General features: G+C 52.6%; 1 protein-coding gene across 9 annotated transcripts in view; it reads left to right on the top strand.

Annotated features, from left to right (window-relative positions):
- The window catches only part of phldb1a (pleckstrin homology-like domain, family B, member 1a), a 32,021-nt gene extending 16,331 nt beyond the window's left edge, over positions 1-15,690 (top strand). For 3 of the 9 annotated variants that reach the window (XM_086176589.1, XM_086176588.1, XM_086176594.1), the window contains 17 exons: positions 190-318; positions 1,593-1,748; positions 1,823-1,933; positions 3,490-3,579; positions 3,690-3,788; positions 5,157-5,264; positions 5,354-5,515; positions 5,592-5,732; positions 7,026-7,085; positions 7,183-7,284; positions 7,361-7,430; positions 7,566-7,713; positions 7,929-8,019; positions 9,494-9,640; positions 10,853-11,072; positions 14,301-14,386; positions 15,261-15,690. In XM_086176589.1, the coding sequence (XP_086032715.1) occupies positions 190-318; positions 1,593-1,748; positions 1,823-1,933; positions 3,490-3,579; positions 3,690-3,788; positions 5,157-5,264; positions 5,354-5,515; positions 5,592-5,732; positions 7,026-7,085; positions 7,183-7,284; positions 7,361-7,430; positions 7,566-7,713; positions 7,929-8,019; positions 9,494-9,640; positions 10,853-11,072; positions 14,301-14,386; positions 15,261-15,401 (2,061 nt within the window). In that variant the 3' untranslated portion in view covers positions 15,402-15,690. The remainder of the gene's footprint in view (positions 1-189; positions 319-1,592; positions 1,749-1,822; positions 1,934-3,489; positions 3,580-3,689; positions 3,789-5,156; positions 5,265-5,353; positions 5,516-5,591; positions 5,733-7,025; positions 7,086-7,182; positions 7,285-7,360; positions 7,431-7,565; positions 7,714-7,928; positions 8,020-9,493; positions 9,641-10,852; positions 11,073-14,300; positions 14,387-15,260) is intronic. The other 6 variants (XM_086176592.1, XM_086176591.1, XM_086176590.1 and 3 more) reach the window with 6 other exon arrangements.
- Positions 15,691-18,036: the final 2,346 nt, after the last annotated feature.

Below are 18,036 nucleotides of genomic sequence, written 5' to 3'. Positions count from 1 at the left end.
CGCTAGCCTTAATAACCCCCCCCCCTCCGCTCTAACCGCCTTGGCGAGCCTGGCTGCATGGATTTGAGTTTGAGTCTGTGATTTTTTTTTTTTTTTTTTTTGTTTGTTCGTGTGTGTGTGTGTGCGTGTATGTGTGTGTGTGTGTGTGCGTGTGTGAATGTATGTGTGTGTGTTTCCATGTGTTTTTAGGGGAGGGCTAATGTGTCGGCTGAACGGAAGGCCCTGGAAAAGCAGAGGAATGAGTACAATGAGCTGAAGATGCAGTTTGATAAGTGCCCCTTGTCTCTAAGGGAAGAGTTTGAGGAGCAGCTCAGCAGGGTCAGTGTTCTCACGCAGCCCGCTGGCTCGCAGCAGTGAGTTACGACACGCTGAACACCTCCGTTCTGTACCGGCTGCGCGCATTTCCCCGCCGCCTCCCGAGCGCCGTTAGTTTACCTCCGCGACCATCCGGCAGACAGCGCTTTTGCTACCCCGGCCCCAATGTTACATCGCTGACTGACCCCCCCCTTTCCGAACGCCACAGTGCGACCAGTAATGTTATTAACAGCTTTGCTCTAAAAAAAATATTATTTTTTGCATACATTTGGTTTTATTATTAATGATTTCACCCGCATCCACTTCCTGCTAAATGTGATGGTGTGAGCTTAAACTGCTGCTGTTTTTGTTGTTGTTGTTGTTGTTGTTGTTGACAAATCCCGTGCTGATGTCCACGCTGGACATTTTACGTTAGCATCTCACAACGTTTGGCCTCCGGTGACGTCACCACGGCTCAGTATGGGCGAAAAAACGTATTCTCCTTTGGGCTGCTCCTTTAAGGGGGCCCAGCCAATCAGCTGCTTCCATTGACCCACAGCCAATCAGCTGCTTTGAACTAACCCACAGCCAATCAGCTGCCTACATCACACACACTTCCATCTAGCCCACAGCCAATCAGCTGCCTCCATCTAACCCACAGCCAATCAGCTGCCTCCATCTAATCCACAGCCAATCAGCTGCTTCAAACTGAGCCACAGCCCATCGGCAGCCTCTATCTAACCCACAGCCAATCAGCTACTTCCATCTAACCCCCAGCCAATCAGCTGCCTCCATCTGACCCCCAGCCAATCAGCTGCTCCCAACTGACCTACAGCCAATCAGCTACTTCCATCTAACCCACAGCCAATCAGCTGCCTCCATCTAATCCACAGTCCATTAGCTGCTTCCAACTGAGCCATAGCCAATCAGCGGCCTCTATCTAACCCACAGCCAATCAGCTGCCTCCATCTGACTGACAGCCAATCAGCTGCCTCCAGCTCCACCTCTTGTTCTTCATCTTTCCTTTCCTTCTCTCTTTCCTCCACCTGTTCCATCCTGCTGTTTCTCCACATCTTCTTCACCCTCTCTGTTGTTGCTCCGGGCGGCTTATTAGCTTCTTAGCTTGGAGCTTATTAGCATAGCAACATTAGCACATCACTAAAACTCGCTAGCTATTTGACTACTTAGCGGTAGGATGCTAACGTGGTCGTCAGCGGCCTTCATCTTCACGCGATTGGTCAACGACGTCCTCCCGCTTCCCCCGTGGAGATCTGAAGCCGCCGTCTGCTTGTGGACAGAGAGCAGAAGCTCTGGAATGCGGGACCAAGCGGTTCGAGGAGCTGGAGTTCTGTCAGCTGGAGGAGGAGAGCGGCCTGGAGGAGAGGAAGGAGACGCAGAGCTCGCAGCTCCTGCAGGAACGGGCCGAGCACCACCTCAGCGTGGCCAAGAGGAAGGTACGTAGATGTCGTGGAGAAGCGGCGTTCGCTTGGCGCCGCGTGAATGACGCGTGGCGTTCCGGCGTCCCCAGGAGAGGATGGCGGCGCTGGAGGCCCAGGTGAGGCAGCTCGGCCTGCAGGCGCGCCAGGACTCGGACACGGCGGCCAGAGAGCGAGCGGTGACCCTGCAGCTGCTGCAGAAGGTGAGTCCAGAACTTGGTGGACATGCTGAGGGAGCTGATCGACTCCCTCCTGGGGGAATCCAACCTTCTAGCTGAGGTCGGAGGTCAAACCGCCGTGTCCTCGGGAAAGGAATCTGCGAAGATGGTGCCAGTCATCTGTTCAGAACTTTTAATAATGATAATAATACATGGGATTTTTATAGCGCTTTTCATGACACTCACAGACGCTTCACAAGTAAAAAACAGAAGGAGCAGAACATACACAGAATTATTGGGAAGAAGTCCAAATTGCAGAGTGTGGCGATGAGCGCCAGTCCAGGGACAAGCTGGAGGAGCTTCGCCGGTGTGCAGCTGAGTGTCGTGCTGCTGTGAGGAGGCAAGTGTTGGAGCTGGATGTCGGAGATGGTTTTTTGGTGGAGGGAGAGATGGTGGAGCAGGAGGAGCGAGAAGATTTCGGCCGATGGAAATGCCGTCTTGCTAGGCGCCGTCGGGATCCGGAGTTTCGAGAGGCTGGCCGGCTAGCGAGCCAGCTAGCCTGCCTGCTCAGGTTGCCGTCGGGATCCGGAGTTTCAAGAGCCCAGCTAGCCAGCCAGCCGGTTCAGGTCGCCGGCTAGCTAGCTAGCCAGCCAGCTCAGATCACCGTCGAGATCCAGAGTTTCGAGAGGCTAGCCGGCTAGCTAGCCAGCCAGCCAGCCTGCTCAGGTCGGCAAGCTAGTTTGGTAGCTTGCTGGAGATTGTCCAGGTGAGCCTTTGTCTTTGGTTTGGTTGATTGGTTGGAGAGCGGGAAGTGGCAGCCAAACGCGCCAGCGTCCTCCCGCCCGCCATCTTGCCTTGAAAAAACTTTTATGAGGGATCCGGTTTGGCGGCCGCAGGATGGAGTCTCTGCTTCTTGCAGATGATGCGGTTCTGTCGGCTTCATCGGGCCGTGATCTCCGGCTCTCGCTGGAACGGTTCGCAGCCGGGTTGAAGATCTGCGCCTCCAAACGGGTGAAGTGGCCTCTTCCGAGTTGCGGAAGAGGTCTTGCCCCGAGTGGAGGAGTTCAAGTATCTGGGTTCTGGTTCACGAGTCAGGGAAGGTTGGAGCTGGAGATGGACAGGTGGGGTCTGCGGAGATGCAGACCCTCTACCGGTCCGTGGCGGTGAAGAAGGAGCGAGACGCCGGGTGGACGGACTCTTCCTTGGAGACGGGTTGAGGAGTTGGCTCGTCCCGGAGGAGCTCGGAGTCGAGCCGCCGCTCCTCCGCATCTAGAGATGAGGCTTGGACATCTGGTCAGGACGCCTCTTGGACTGGGAGATGTTCATCTGGGAGTCCATCTGGGAGGAGACCACGGGGAAGACCCAGGCCGGGCTGGAGAGACCATGTCTCCAGCCTGGCCTGGGAACACCTTGGGGTCCCCTAGAGGAGCTGGACCATGTGGCGGCGGAGAGGGCGGTCTGGGCCTCCCTGCTCCACCTGCTGCCCTCATGACCCAGATCAGTCAGGAAAGATGGATGGATGGATGGATGATGGGCGCCCGTCAAGGCGTGTGAAGAAGTGAATGTCGAGATGTTCACCTCCAACCTTCCTCCACCCTCAGGAGCAAGACCGGCTGTTCTCCGTGGAGAGGCGGTACCTCACCCTGACAGGCGGCAGGAGCTTCCCCAAAACCAATGGTGGTGTGAAAGAGGTTAGTGAGCGCTGGCGTGGGGGAGGCGACGACACACACACACACACACACACACACACACACACACACACACACACATACAACTTCAACCCGGTTACCTTCTGGAACAGGAGCTTCTTCACATCAGCGAGTCTGACCTGGATGGGCCTTCCCGCAGGCCCCCCCCTCACCTCCCCTCCCCCGAGTCCGTCCCTGTTAGGCTGCAGGAGGTAAAACCCACTGGAAACCTCCGCCAGTCACACCCTAACACACACTCACATCTGTGTATGTGTGTGTGTGTGTGTGTGTGTGTTAGGGTGTGTGTGACAGCACCTGTGTGTTAAGTGCATGAGTTAGCACTACTCTGGACTAATATGCTACATGGCCAAAAGGATTCGCTCACCTGCCTTGACTCGCAGATGAACTTAAGTGCCGTCCCATTCCTGATCCATAGGGTCCACTATGATGTTGGTCCACCCTTTGCAGCTAGAACAGCTTCAACTCTTCTGGGAAGGCTGTCCACAAGGTTCAGGAGTGTGTTTAGGGCAATTTTTGACCTTCCAGAAGCACATTTGCGTGGTCACGCCCTGATGTTGGATGAGAAGGCCTGGCTCTTCAAAGTGTTCTTTGGGGTTGAGGTCAGGACTCTGTGCAGGCCAGTCAAGCTCATTCACAGCAGACTCTGTCCTCCATGTCTTTATGGCACTTGCTTTGTGCACGGGTGCACAGTCATGTTGGAAAGGGAAGGGTCCAGCTCCAACTGTGCCCACAAAGTTGAGAGCATGGAATTGTCCAAAATGTCGTGGTATGCTGAAGCTTTCAGAGTTCCTTTCACTGGAACTAAGAGTCCAAAAACAATCCCCCCTCCACCAAACTTCACACTTGGCACAATGCGGTCAGACAAGTAGCGTTCTCCTGGCGACCGCCAGACTCGTCCATCAGATTGCCAGATGGAGAAGTTTGATTGGTCCCTCCAGAGAAGGCGTCTCCAGTGCTCTAGAGTCCAGTGTCGGCATGCTTTACAGCCCACGCTTTGCATTGCACTTGGTGACTTGGCGTGTCTTGGATGCAGCTGCTCGGCCATGAAAACCCATCCTATGAAGCTCTCTGCTGCTCTTCAGCTCATCTGAAGGCCACGTGGAGTTTGGAGGTCTGTCGCGATTGACTGCAGAAAGTTGGCGACCTCTTGGCACGATGAGCCTCAGCATCCGCTGACGTGGCCTGACACTTTGTGGCTGAGTTGCTGCTGTTCCGAAACACTTCCATGTTCTCAGTTGACGGTGGAAATTTGTGGCACAGGTGGCCTCCTATCAACAGTTCAACGGGATTCACTGAGCGCCTGAGAGCGACCCATTCTTTCACAAATGTTTGTAAAAAGTCTGCATGCCTAGGAGCTTGAATTGACTCACCTGTGGCCACGGAAGTGATTCCCATTATTTGGATGGGTGATACTTTCGGCCATATAGTGTACGCTAAATATTTACACTTTGATTGACACATGAGGCCCCGTTAAGGGCGTAACCAGCTGGGTGAAGGTTTGTTTTGTGACCCTTCGCATGGCGGGCGAACTCACCGCTGTTTTCCGGCCGTTGCCGCAGGAGTACCTCCGGCTGTCCGACGTCTTCCGGATGTACGGGGCGTCGCCGCCGCGCCCTCCCTCCCCCGCCGCCCTCCACCGCCTCTCCCTCGCTGTAGCTCCATGTGAGGTAGAAACCCTTCCGGCTTCCGGCGACGGATCCCCCGGCCCTCGTCCTCTGCCTTCCCTCTCCGTAACCTGTCCCCTCTCCTCCTCAAGGACTACATCACCGTCAATCAGTTGAGCCAGATCTTTGGGGTGAAGAGGGCCGACCCCTCCCGCACCTCCACCTCCTCCTCCGTCACATCATTCCAACTCGCTTCTGCAGAGTCCACCTTCTCCTGTCGCTCCGGGAGCCCTTCCTCTTTTTTCTCCGCTAAGGTTTGCCGACCCTGCTTCGATCTTTCCCGCCGTGCGCGCTCCTCCCCTCACTGTTTTCTGTCCGGACGCGCCTCAGAGCCAGCCCGAGCTGAGCAGGAACGCGCTGCCTCCTCTGAACCTGGAGCGCTGGTACCAGGACATCATGGCCGCCGGAGGGCCTCAGCCCTGCCCTCCACCGCTGCCTGCAAAGTCTCTTTCCACTCGCAGACACGGGCAGGTAAACTCTCTCTTCCTCTTCTTCCCCTCCTCCTATCCCTCGCTCGCTCCCGCCGCCCGGCTCTCTGAATGAAAGATTTCCAGAAACACTGGAAGCGTCCGCCGTCCACCGAACAGAACCTCCATGTCTTATCTGAGCCATGTCGCCCTCTAGTGGCTGGAAAACACAGCAACACAAAAGAGTGCGAGAGGTCATTCATTCGTTCATTCATTCATTATTTACCGCTTATTCTGCAGAATAAAGACGCAAACCACCGTTCACCCTCTCATAAAACATATCAGATCGAGACATTCTTTCATAATATAACTATTCACCCTTTCACTCACTCATAAACAAGGCATTCACTTGCTCCTTCCCGCCTCTCATAGAGGCAAACTACCATTCACCCTCTCATAAACGCGTCGTAGAAACATGCCACCATTCATTCATGTATGAATTCACCCTCTCATTCTCGTCCTCTCCAAAGCTCTGCATCCACCAGGAGCCTCTCGTTTCCATGCGATGCAGCCATTCACTCACTCATAAACATGTCATTAAGTGATGTTCACCATTCACCCTCTCATTCACGGCTCTTATAGAGACATGCAACCATTCACTCATTCATCCATATATAGAGACAAACATTAATTCACCCTCTCATTGACACGTGACACGGCTATTCACTCGCTCATAAACACATATGGAGATGTTCACCCATTCATCTGCTCATTCACACGTCTTATAGAGGCAAGCAAACATTCACCCTCTCATAAACGTATCAGATCGAGACATTCACTCATTCATACAATAACCATTCACCCTTTCATTTCCATGTGATAACCCATTCACTCACTCATAAACATGTCCTAAAGGGATGTTCACCCATTCACACCTTTTATAGAGACATATTACCATTCACCCTCTCATTCACACGTCTTAGAGAGACATGCAACCATTCATCCTCTCATAAACGTGTTGTAGAAACATGCAACCATTCACTCATTCGTTCATGTATCGAGACAAACATCCATTCACCCTCTCATTCTCGTCCTCTACAAAACTCCGTATCTGCTGTATCTACAAGGACGAGACTTCGAGACCTTCTTCTCCGAAGGTCTCCTCTCGAGGTCTCTCAGAGGGCGCTCGTGTTTTCAAACGATAGCTGCAGAGGCGTCGGAGACGGCGAGAAGGTTCTGGTCAGGAGGTTAGATGTTGCATCCGGTGAGCAGGACAGGGGACTGCTGAGGGACCTCCAGGGGTCTTAGCAGACCTCTAACGTGGCTGCTGGTAGATAGTGAGTTCATCTCCTTGCAGACCTCCGTGGCGGGCGGAGGAGCTGACAGGAAACATACTGCTGGGTCCACCTGGGAGGAAGTAAGCTTCATGATGGGTCAAAGGTCAAGGGTCACATGTGGTCGCCGTAACTTAAAGGACAGCAGCTGATAACAACCAGATGTTCTTCTCCTTCCAGCTCCTGAAGTCCAAATCGGACGGTGAGGTCGGACAGACGGCGTCCTGCCCGCCCGCCGCCGCCGCCGCCGCCGCCTCGTACGACAGGTCGCCGCCCGTCAAGGTGAGTCATCCCACGCAGGTAAGCCTGTCCGTTGGCTGGCTTCTCCAGCCGGTCACGCCTCGCCGTGTGTCTCCAGGCCTTCCAGCTGGCGGCGAGGGACGTCCAGAACCCGCCGGAGGCCGACGCCAGGAGGCCGCAGAGCAAAGGTACCGCAAAGAGGCGCTCCGCCCGTGAGACGCACCGGCGAAGACGGTCGTCAATGCTACGCTAGCGTCAGCAGAGGGCAGCGTGAGCCCGCGACAGCCCCTGACCCTCGTCCGCCCTCCTCCGCCCTTTCACAGATCCGTCTCCCACCGTCCATCACTCCATCCTGCACCACCAGACTCCGCCCGGCGCCGCCGGCCAGGCGTACGACACCCTGAGCCTGGAGAGCTCGGACAGCCTGGAGACCAGCGTCTCCACGGGCAACTCGCCGTGCACGCCGGAAAGGTGAGAGACGCCTCTGTTTCCATGGGAACGCCCGAGTCTGCCGACAGAAGACGGGCCGCCGCTTTGTTTCGGCGACGACACGTTCCGTCCCCGGGGCGCGCCGCTTGTTGCCATGGCAACCACCTGGAAGTTGACAGACCGGAGTCGTAGATCCGCGGCGGTCCGCCGGGGAGACCTTCGTCTCGCCGTGACCGTCGGCCCTCTGTGTGTCCCAGCTCCTGCGCCCTGGAGACCCAGAGGATCGAGGAGATGGAGAAGATGCTGAAGGAGGCGCAGCAGGAGAAGGCGAGGCTCATGGAGAACAGAGTGAGTCCTCAGCGTCTTCTGCAAACCCCAGAGGCTCTCGGTGCAGGCGAGGAGGAGGGGAGGACCGGCACCGCCGTTAGACCGACTACGAGTCGAGTACAAGTACACAAATACTTTCACCAAGTTCTGGAAAGGAACCGGGTCCTGTTCATCGTCCGCACAGCTGGAGCCGATCCCAGCTGTGGTCGGGCCGGAGGAGCTCCGTCACATGTGGAGACACACAACATTCACCCTCTCGTTCACATTAAATACAGATATACAACATTCACCCTCTCATTTATATGTTATTTAATGATATACAACCTTGGCTTCACATGATTTAGTGATATCCAGCATTCACCCTCTCATTCACATTGCATGTAAGAGATGAGATGAGATGAGAACAACTTTATTTATCCCAAAGGAAATTGTTGTGCCAGAGATCCAAGTAAAAACATAACAGTAATAGATAATCGTAGAAAGGAGGAAGAATAAGAAATACAATGAAATATAAATTGTTTTAACTTAAGAGCAGGCAGCCATTCACACTCTTGTTTCTACGTCATATAAAGACACATTATATATTCATCCTCTCACTCACCATGTGTTCAGGACAGGCAGAGCGGTGAAAAAGCAACATTCAAAATGTTTGCTGTCAAATGTTTGGTCTGGAATACAGGAGGTGGAGGTCCGTCTGCAGCAGTGGAACAGTGTGGCTGTGTGTTAGCTGTGTGTTAGCTGTGTGTTAGCTGTGTGTTAGCTGTGTGTAGCTGTGTGTTAGCTGTGTGTTAGCTGTGTGTAGGTGTGTTAGATGTGTTGGTGTGTGTTTGTGAAGGTTCCCCGTCCGTCTCGGGGCCGGGCTGCGTCTTCCTTCCAGTTTCGTCAGAAAAAAAGGGGAAAATAAGAATTTCCGCGACCCTTTTTTTTTTTTTTTTTTTGTGAAAATGGTATTGAAATAAAGTTTTTTTAGCGCCTCCTCGTCCTCGGGGCGCGAAGGAGCGGGGCTTTATTTACCCCTGCATGGTGAAACCCGGCACACCTGTACCTTCAGAGTCTGCACCCCGCAAAGGAGGGGTTTACATCAGCAAAGCTCTCTGCCTCACACACACACACACACACACACACTTCCCTGGCGGCTGGAAACCACGCCGTCCCCCTCTCACACACCGCCGTCCTCAAAGTACAGAAGAAGTACTTCGAACATCACTTAAACACAGCGGGAAAGTACTGCAAACCAAGGAAGTGCAACAAAGTACTGTTGCGTAGTGCGGCCACGTGAAGTTTATTTACACACACACACACACACACACACACATACACGGCATGCGTGTGTGTGTGAAGGCAGCAAAGGAACCCTTTACATCAGCAAAGCTTTCACCTTTGCAGACACACTTGAGGGATGGATTTTACAAACCTCGCCAGGTGCCTCCTCCGACAGCCGCTCGCTTTGTATCGCAATATTTGCCCGCCATTAACATATTCTCCTCCGTCCCAGGAGAGGGAGGCGCAGGCTCGGCGGCAGATGCTGGAGGAGGAGCGGCGGCGGCGGGAGGAGGCCGAGAGGAGGCTTCTGGATGAGACGGCCCACAGGCGGAGGCTGGTGGAGGAGGAGGTGAAGATGAGAGAGAAGCACTTCTCCCAGGTCAGTGGAGCAGCTGGAGGAAGATCAGAGATTGTCAGCGAAGGGGGAGAACGGAGGGATGGCGGGCGGACGGGTGGAACCGGATCCGGCCCGATCGCCCGGCTCTTTGTTGCCGGCGTGTGAACGAACACACTCCGAGCATCATTGATCTCGCCGATCGGCCCGGGATGGGACTGATCGGGAGCTGCTCTTGGGACACACTCACACTCCACCCGTCTTCATTACCATCTTACGCGTGTGTGTGTGTGTGTGTGTGTGTGTCCTGGAGCTACAACTTGACCGCCGTACGGCCTGATCAAGAGGTCCTGCACGGACGGGTGGAACTGAAAGTGAAACTGAAAGTGGATGATAACATAACAGGGGCTGCGTGGTAATGGCGTATTTCATTGCGTCGAAAGAGGACGATTTTAAAATAAAAATGTGGATTTATGTTGTCGAATTGATGCTCTGGAGAAGGAGCTGACCGGACTGAACCATTCAAACGACAGGGGTGTCGTGTTATTTTTTTTATGATCTCTCATACAGAGAAGCATTCGCTCGTTCTCATGTCGTTCAGTCAAATCCTGTTTGGAACTACAAAAATCTAAAACAAAGACTACATTAATGGACACCGATGTTTAATTCCCCCCCCACGCTTCACCCAGCGGTGTTGGCGGTCTGCTTCGGGCCTTGCGTGGCCCAGGTGTGTGAGTGTGTGTGTGTGTGAGTGTGTGTGTGTGTGTCCGGGAGCTACAACTTGACCGCCGTACGGGCCTGATCAAGAGGTCCTGCACGGACGGGTGGAACTGAAAGCGAAACTGAAAGCGGATGATAACTTAACAGGGGCTGCTTGGTAATGGCTTATTTCATTGCATCAAAAGAGGATAATTTTAAAATAACAATGTAGATTTTTGTTGTCGAACCATTCAAACGACAGGGGTGTCGTGTCATTTTTTTTATGATCCCGTTTGTTATGATCTCTCATACAGAGAGAAGCATTCGCTCGTTCTCATGTCGCTCAGTCAAATCCTGTTTGAAACTACAAAAATCTAAAACAAAGACTACATTAATGGCCACCGATGTTTAATTCCCCCCCCACGCTTCACCCAGCGGTGTTGGCGGTCTGCTTCGGGCCTTGCGTGGCCCAGGTGTGTGAGTGTGTGTGAGTGTGTGGTGGTGGAGGCCTGCGTGAAGGCCTTTGGAAGCATCTAAAATGACCCGACCCCCCCCCAGGCTCGCCCGATGACCCGCTACCTGCCCAACCGCAAGGAGGAGTTCGACCTGCGAGCGCACGTGGAGTCGTCGGGCCACAGCGTCGACACCTGCCCTTTCGTCATCCTCACCGAGAAGATGTGCAAGGGCCACCTGGTGAAGATGGGAGGCAAAATCAAGTCGTGGAAGAAGCGCTGGTTCGTTTTCGACCGACTGAAGAGGAACTTCTGCTACTACGTGGGTGAGGAGCCGCGATGACCTTTCCCTTTTTCATTTGGCTGCTTGTTCAGGTCCCCGGTCGGAGGCCTTTTTTCCATGTTCTCCACGTGTCTGCGTTGGGTTCCTCAGGGTTCTCCGGGTTCCTCCGACAGTCCAAACACATGCAGGAGGTTCATTGGAGACCCTATTCTTTTCGTGGCAAGTGGGCTTGAATTTCTTCAGTTCAAATGACATGTTTTCCAATATAACCTCTGGGGTTTTCTTGTGGCTTGTTATGTAAATGGAAGAGTTGATGGGCACAAAGTAGGTCTGAGGGTCTCAGGGGGTCGTGATGCTAACGGGGATGTCGTTCGTTGGGGACAAAAGAGCAACTTTTGGGGGTCACCTGGAGTGGAATGTGAAGAGGTAAAGTCGGACAAAGGAGTGAAACCTGATGGATCCCGTGGACTGAGGCTCAGATGGAAGGTACCGGGGTACACTCCATTGCAATCCAGGTAATCCCACAAAAGATGTTCTTTTGTCCCAATGAACACCACCCCCGTTAGCATCGCAACACCCTTAGATCTAGTTTCTGCCCATCAAGGCGCCGGGGTTGAAGCTGCGAGGCTTCTTCAGTGGGGAGTTTCCCTGGAGATTTGGGCGGGTCCGGGTTCTGGTGGCTTGTTATGTAAAAGAAAGAGTTGACAGGCAGAAACAAGGTCTGATGGTCTAAGGGGGTTGCGATACTAACATGGGTGTTCGTTGGGACAAAGGAGCAACTTTTGTGGGATTACCTGGCAAGGAATGGAGTTCACCCCGGTACCTTACACTTTCACTCCTTTGTCTGGCCCCAAAAGTTGCTTCTTTGTCCCCAACGAACGACACCCCCATCAGCATCGCAACCCCCTTAGACCCAGTTTCTGCCCATCGAGGCGTCGAACTCCCCGGGGTTGAAGCTGCGAGGTTTCTTCAGTGGGGAGTTTCCCTGTATACCTGCCAGAGTTTTTGGCGGGTCCAAGTACTGCTGGCTTGTTATGTAAAAGGAAGAGTTGACGGGCAGAAACTAGGTCTAAGGGGGTTGCAATGCTAACGGGGGTGTTGTTTGTTGGGACAAAGGAGCAACTTTTGTGGGAGTACCTGGCTAGGAATGGAGTTCACCCCTGTACCTTACACTGTCACTCCTTTGTCAGGCCCCAAAAGTTGCTCCTTTGTCCCCAACGAACAACACTGCCGTTAGCATAGTATTAGCCCTAGTTTCTGCCCATCAACTCTTTTATTCACATAACAAGCCACCAGAACCTGGACCCGCCCAAAACCCCGGAGGTTACATTGGGAAACTGAACCAGCCTCTTGGATGAGGCCTGAAACCTCTTCAAGTGAAGAAATTCAAGTCCACTTGCCACGACAAGAAGATGTGGACCAAAATTCACCCCCACCTGGATGACCGAGAACCTCCACAGACAACGGAGAGCCGACATCGTCCGTTCTCATGTGTCCTAACGGTAAAGTGGACTCCTCCAGTTGTCCACCATCCAGTCCACCGGAACCAGAACAAAAAAACACTCGTTAGCTGTTACTTTTCTGGATAATTCCGCCGCAGACAGCGTGTGACGACGCGGGCCTGAAATAGTTTCCGAGTGCGTTTCCGTCGGCGGCGCCCCTCTTCCTCTTCCTCTTCCTCCCCCCCCACCGCTCGCCCGCCTAGCCTTTTCACCCCCTCGCTCCTGACGATGATGATGGCGATGATGGTGATGAAACGCGATGCAACGCTTTCCCGGGACGTGTTTTTCTGCGGGTGCAGGCTGGCTCCTGGCTCGCCCGTGACTAATAACACCAAACTCACATTTCAAAAAACATTTATCTCATTACGAAGCACTTTTGACTTGTGGAGGGAGGAAAAAAAAAGGAGGGTTTCTGAGGCGTCTCAGAAGATTTCCTTTAATTGTCAGAGGATGTTTGTGTCGTAGCCGGTGTGTTTGCAGAAGCCCGGGGTTCGGCGGGGCGCCGGGGGACCCAGTTGTTGGAAGTAGATTGATCTTAGAGGAGAGAAAGGCTGGATGGGCGTCCTCGGGGCCGGAGAGGGACGTCTCCGGACCGTCCGAGCCGCCTGGGGGCCGGCTGAGAAGATCAGATCATCGGCGTGGAGAGGAGATGCTTTCTGAAGACGAGGAGAGCCGGATCAAGGGGACGCCGGAGACCCGAGGCGGCGCCGGAGATGGAGCGCTGCTTCTAATTGGCTCGTCCGGCTCCGTCGAGAGACCTTCAGAGCGAGAAGGTCTCCCGGAGGCCCCCCCCCGGATCAGGATCTGGTTTAAAATCTGAGATCTGAGGGGCTTCTGGAGGATCTGGTCAGGTGATCACGAGGCAGCTGGGAGTGTGAAAGTTAAAACACACTGATTCATCCATTCTGGACCATCTCAGACTCACCACGCATCCAACCCTGCACCTTCTCATTCACACCGTCTGTGCTGAACCTCCTCTGGAGAACCCTGAGGAACCCATGCAGACACGTGGAGAACATGGACACTCCAACCTCGGACCTTCTGGCTGTGAGGCAGAAGCTCTCAGGGTTGGAGGTTCAGTTCCAGCCACGACCTCAGGCAAACACACCGGTCTGGCCTGCGTGGCAGCAGTGTGTGTGTGTGTGTGTGTGTGTGTGTGTGTGTGTGTGTGTGTGTGTGTGTGTGAAACCCCACGGGGGTTTAAATGGAGACTTTTTTTTTTTAAATAAAAAATCAGAATATAGAAATATATTAATAGATATACATAGGCAAATTGACATTTTCATATTTTTCTTACTTGGGTTTTGCAGAGAAATATAAGCCACACACACACACACACACACACACACACACACACACAGCTGCCAAGCAGGGCGAACATTTAACATGGCACTGAAACTGAGAAGAAGCAATTTTGTGCGTGTGTGTGTGCGTGTGCGTGTGCGCGTGCGCGCGTGTGTGTGTGTGTGTGTGTGTGTGTGTGTGTGTGTGTGTGTGCATACTTTGCATGCAAGAGGAGCTGCAGGTTGATCATCTTTGGAAGTATTTGTTCGTAGCAGCTGGATCGTCACAACGTGACCCCACGCTGCCGCCGTGTCTTGGGCTCCCGGCCGTGCGCCACCGCCGCCATGTCTTGGACTGGTCAGACTGGTCGGACTGGTCAGACTGGTCAGACTGGTCAGACTGGTCAGACTGGTCCGGTGGAGGTCCTGCATGATGTGGAGGCTGGAAGCTCCTCTGAACCTTCTCTCTGTCTCCTCCTGCCGCAGACAAGCATGAGACCAAGCTGAAGGGGCTCATCTACTTCCAGGCCATCGAGGAGGTGTATTATGATCACCTGCGCAGCGCCACCAAGGTAACCGTGTGTGTGTGTGTGTGTGTGTGTGTGTGTGTGCTCTCTGCTTTTCCTCCGCTGATGCTCTGCACGGATGTGGATGAACCGATAGGAAACACAAGCTGACAGGTTTCAGGCTGGAATGGAAAATGTAATAATAATAATAGCAATGATAATTGCAATAATAATAATAATAATAATAATATTATGATCCTCATAATTATTATAATCATAACTATCAAATGGGTATTAGTTATGATTATAATAATTATGAGGATTATTAAAGGATTATTTTCATTATTATCAATGGTGATAGTAATTATAACAATGATTATATTATGATTACACTTAGTGATCATTTTTACAATAATAATCTTAATTGTTATTGTTATGATGATGATGATCTGATTATTACTGTTTTTATTATCATTATCATTTTCATTAAAACAATATAACATTAAATAAATTAGTCATTATTATGATTATTGTGATTTTGATGATGATACAATATATTATTATTATTATTATTATCATTATTATTATTATTATTATTATTACTGTTATTTAAATAGCTTTGCTTGGAATGATAGATGATCTCTACCAGCCTCACAGACGCCTCGGATGCTTTTATTGAATTAATCCTGCTGGGTTTTAATACAAACCGGACTCGGATATGGAGATTTAAATCCATTTAAATTCAGAGAAGGATGTATAAATGTGCATATAGTGTCAGTCCCAGCGGCCCTTTTCAAGGATCTGAAAAACACCCGGGGTTTATTTTCATTCGTGCAATTCTGAATTACAATCGGTCAGATTTTGCAGGATCTCCGTAACATCGTGATGGAAGCGACAGGTGTTCCTGCTTTTCATCTGTGGACGTCCTCCTCCTCCTCAGAGCCCCAACCCCTCTCTGACCTTCTGCGTGAAGACCCACGACCGCCTCTACTACATGGTGGCGCCGTCCCCGGAGGCCATGAGGATCTGGATGGATGTCATAGTAACGGGCGCCGAGGGCTACACGCAGTTCATGAGCTGAGAGTCCCCGAGAGGAGCCGCCGCCGCCGCCGCCGCCGCCGCCTTCGGCTTCCTGTCAGGCGTGTTCCCGCTTCGCCCGTGTTGATTTTCTACTTTGATCCAGCGGCCCGTTTACCCTCCGCTTGGCTCCAGAACGCCATTTATCCAACGTGGACGTGGACCTTTCTATTAACCCCCGGGGCTTCTCACGCCACGATTAACACGACTGTATTTTACACAAAGAAAGCCTTTTTATTGTACGAGCAAAGCAAGATGACAGATTTTATTAAAGTCTTATAACGCCTCTGCAAGGAGCGGCGTCCTGCGTCCAGTCACTGAGCGGAAACGCGCGGTTCGGGCGCCGGCGAACGAGCAGCACGCCGTTACAAAAGCGGCGTTTCCTTAATTAGATCCTCCGTTTCCTTTTCGATAATCTGCTCTAATGAGGCGCCGGCGTGCGCGCACACCCTGCAAGACGCTGCAAGTTCTTTATTTACAGCAGAACAGTCAGGTGATTGAATTAGTGAAGCGGCTGCTTCCTCTGATCCTCACAAGCTGCTGCGGGAGTGTTGACCTTGTGCACGTGTGCGGTGCGGTTAATTATATGGCGTGCGCCTAGGTGGGACGCGGACAAACAAATACAGCGCCGGAAAAAAAAAAAAAAAAAGAGACGTGAAACTCCGCGCAACGCGACGTGCATGATTCAACATGCAGAAATCTCAGATCCCGTGGAAACTGGGGCCTCGTGCTGCAAATTGGTTCCTTTTTTTTTTGTTTTTTTTTTTCGATTCTGGTTTCTTTGCGGCGAGAAAACTAAACCCCATTAGCATTCTGGGGTGGATGCGCTCCGAGGCGGAGGCCCACGCTCCAACGCTCTGTGACAAATACATGCAACCCATGGATGTACAGATGTTTATTTGCCCCCTGACAGATTACATGACTTTACTTCCCCGTTCTGAGCCTCAGAACATTCACGTTATAGTTGCCCCGGCGACGGCGCTGGGCCCGGTAAAAGTGGATTAAAATTAGAAAATTAAACTCACTGAAAGAATAACACCTCACAAATAACAGGACAGCGAGGAGTCCAGCAGGTGATGTGGTGAAGAAGTGAAGAGGAACTTGGATCCTGCAAAAAGAGAGATTCATTCATTCATTCATTCATTATCTCAGGGACGGTTGGGGCGGAGCCTATCCCCGCTGCCTGTCAATCACAGAGACCTCCATTCACCCTTTCATCCACGCATCTGGACCGTGTCGGGTCTCCGGTGAAGCTCCTGCATGTGTTTGGACTGTGGAAAGAACCTTGAGGAACCCCACGCAGACCCGGGGAGAACATGGAGCCTCCACAGGAAGGAACCCGAGTGGGAATCCAAGCCGTGGGTTCCCACACGGGTTCCTTCCTGCGCGGAGGGTTAGCGCTAACCGCTACTCTGATCACATACATGTTCATTTATCTAGTTCTCTTCTGCGCTTCATCACCCCCCATTTGTTTCTCTGACCTTGGAGGTGTGTGTGTGTGTGTGTGTGTGTGTGTGTGTGTGTGAGAGTCTCCTCTGCAGTCGACTGAATAATTAGCAGATCTTTAAGATGGCTGAGTGGATCAGCATGAACGACACCAGGCCTTCTCTTCAGTGAAAAATGAATGAGCTAAGAGTGATCCTTCACACACACACACACACACACACACACACACACACACTCACAGGGCTCCTCCAGACCTCGAGACATGAACGCAGCCTGTCAGAAACGTCTGCTCCTTCACGCCATTCCGCCGTTGACGCGTTTAACGTACAAATCGTCCTTTTCCAACCTGAGCTCGGGCTAATTTAGGAGATTAAAGAGAGATATTGCCTATATAGCCCCCCCGACCCAAAGACACACACCCACACCCACCCACACACACACACACACACACACACACACACACACACACACACTTGCAGATGAAAGCATCTTTCATTAAACGCATCAGAAATGCCAAAAGTTACTGACTCCCGCGCAGCTTTGAACGCGTCGACCCGCCGCCGTCTGGAAGGAATGTTAAATAAGCTGCGTTTAATGAGAAAAAAGCGCACGTCAACGAGCGATGGCGTGGCGGCGAGCAGCCGATGCAGCCACAGAAAAACATCCGCAGGGCAGAGGAGACGGAATGGCGTCGGCGGCGCTAATGAGGCCAAAGCGAGCATCTGAATTCCCACCGCCGGACGTGGAAGTGAAGGGACCTCCTGAATGGCCGCTGCACGCCGTCCGGCCCGGTTTGATTTGGTATCAGCGCACCTCGGTGACCGCGGGTCTTCTCCGGAGGTCTCCTCCCACGTGGCTTGATCTTCCATAGCCACCATAGCTGCTAGCTTAGCTCACCTGGAACACCCTGAAGTCAAGAAGCAGAAGGAGGCCGTAGGAAATTAGCTATTAGCATGTAGCTGTTAGCGCTACCGTTATTGGTAGCGATAAACCATCAGTGCCTCCCAACCTTCACACCTCCTCTGTCTGGAGGTGGAAGATCTGCCGGGTCCCTGTGAGCTCCAGACCCGCTGAGCCGGGTCGGGATACGCCGCCATTTTAATTGAATCCGACTCGGTTGTTCTTTGTCGCGTCGCTCAATCGTGACGCCGCCGTCTTGGTCTCGAAGGTCGGTCTCCGAGGCCCAGCCGCCT

Source organism: Fistularia commersonii, chromosome 29 (assembly GCF_037954325.1).
Source record: "Fistularia commersonii isolate RoL2024-O1a breed Wild chromosome 29, RoL_Fcom_v1.0, whole genome shotgun sequence".
NCBI classification, from domain to species: domain Eukaryota; kingdom Metazoa; phylum Chordata; class Actinopteri; order Syngnathiformes; family Fistulariidae; genus Fistularia; species Fistularia commersonii.
The sequence above is the reverse complement of the archived record's forward strand: the minus strand, read 5'-3'. Positions and strand labels throughout refer to the sequence as shown.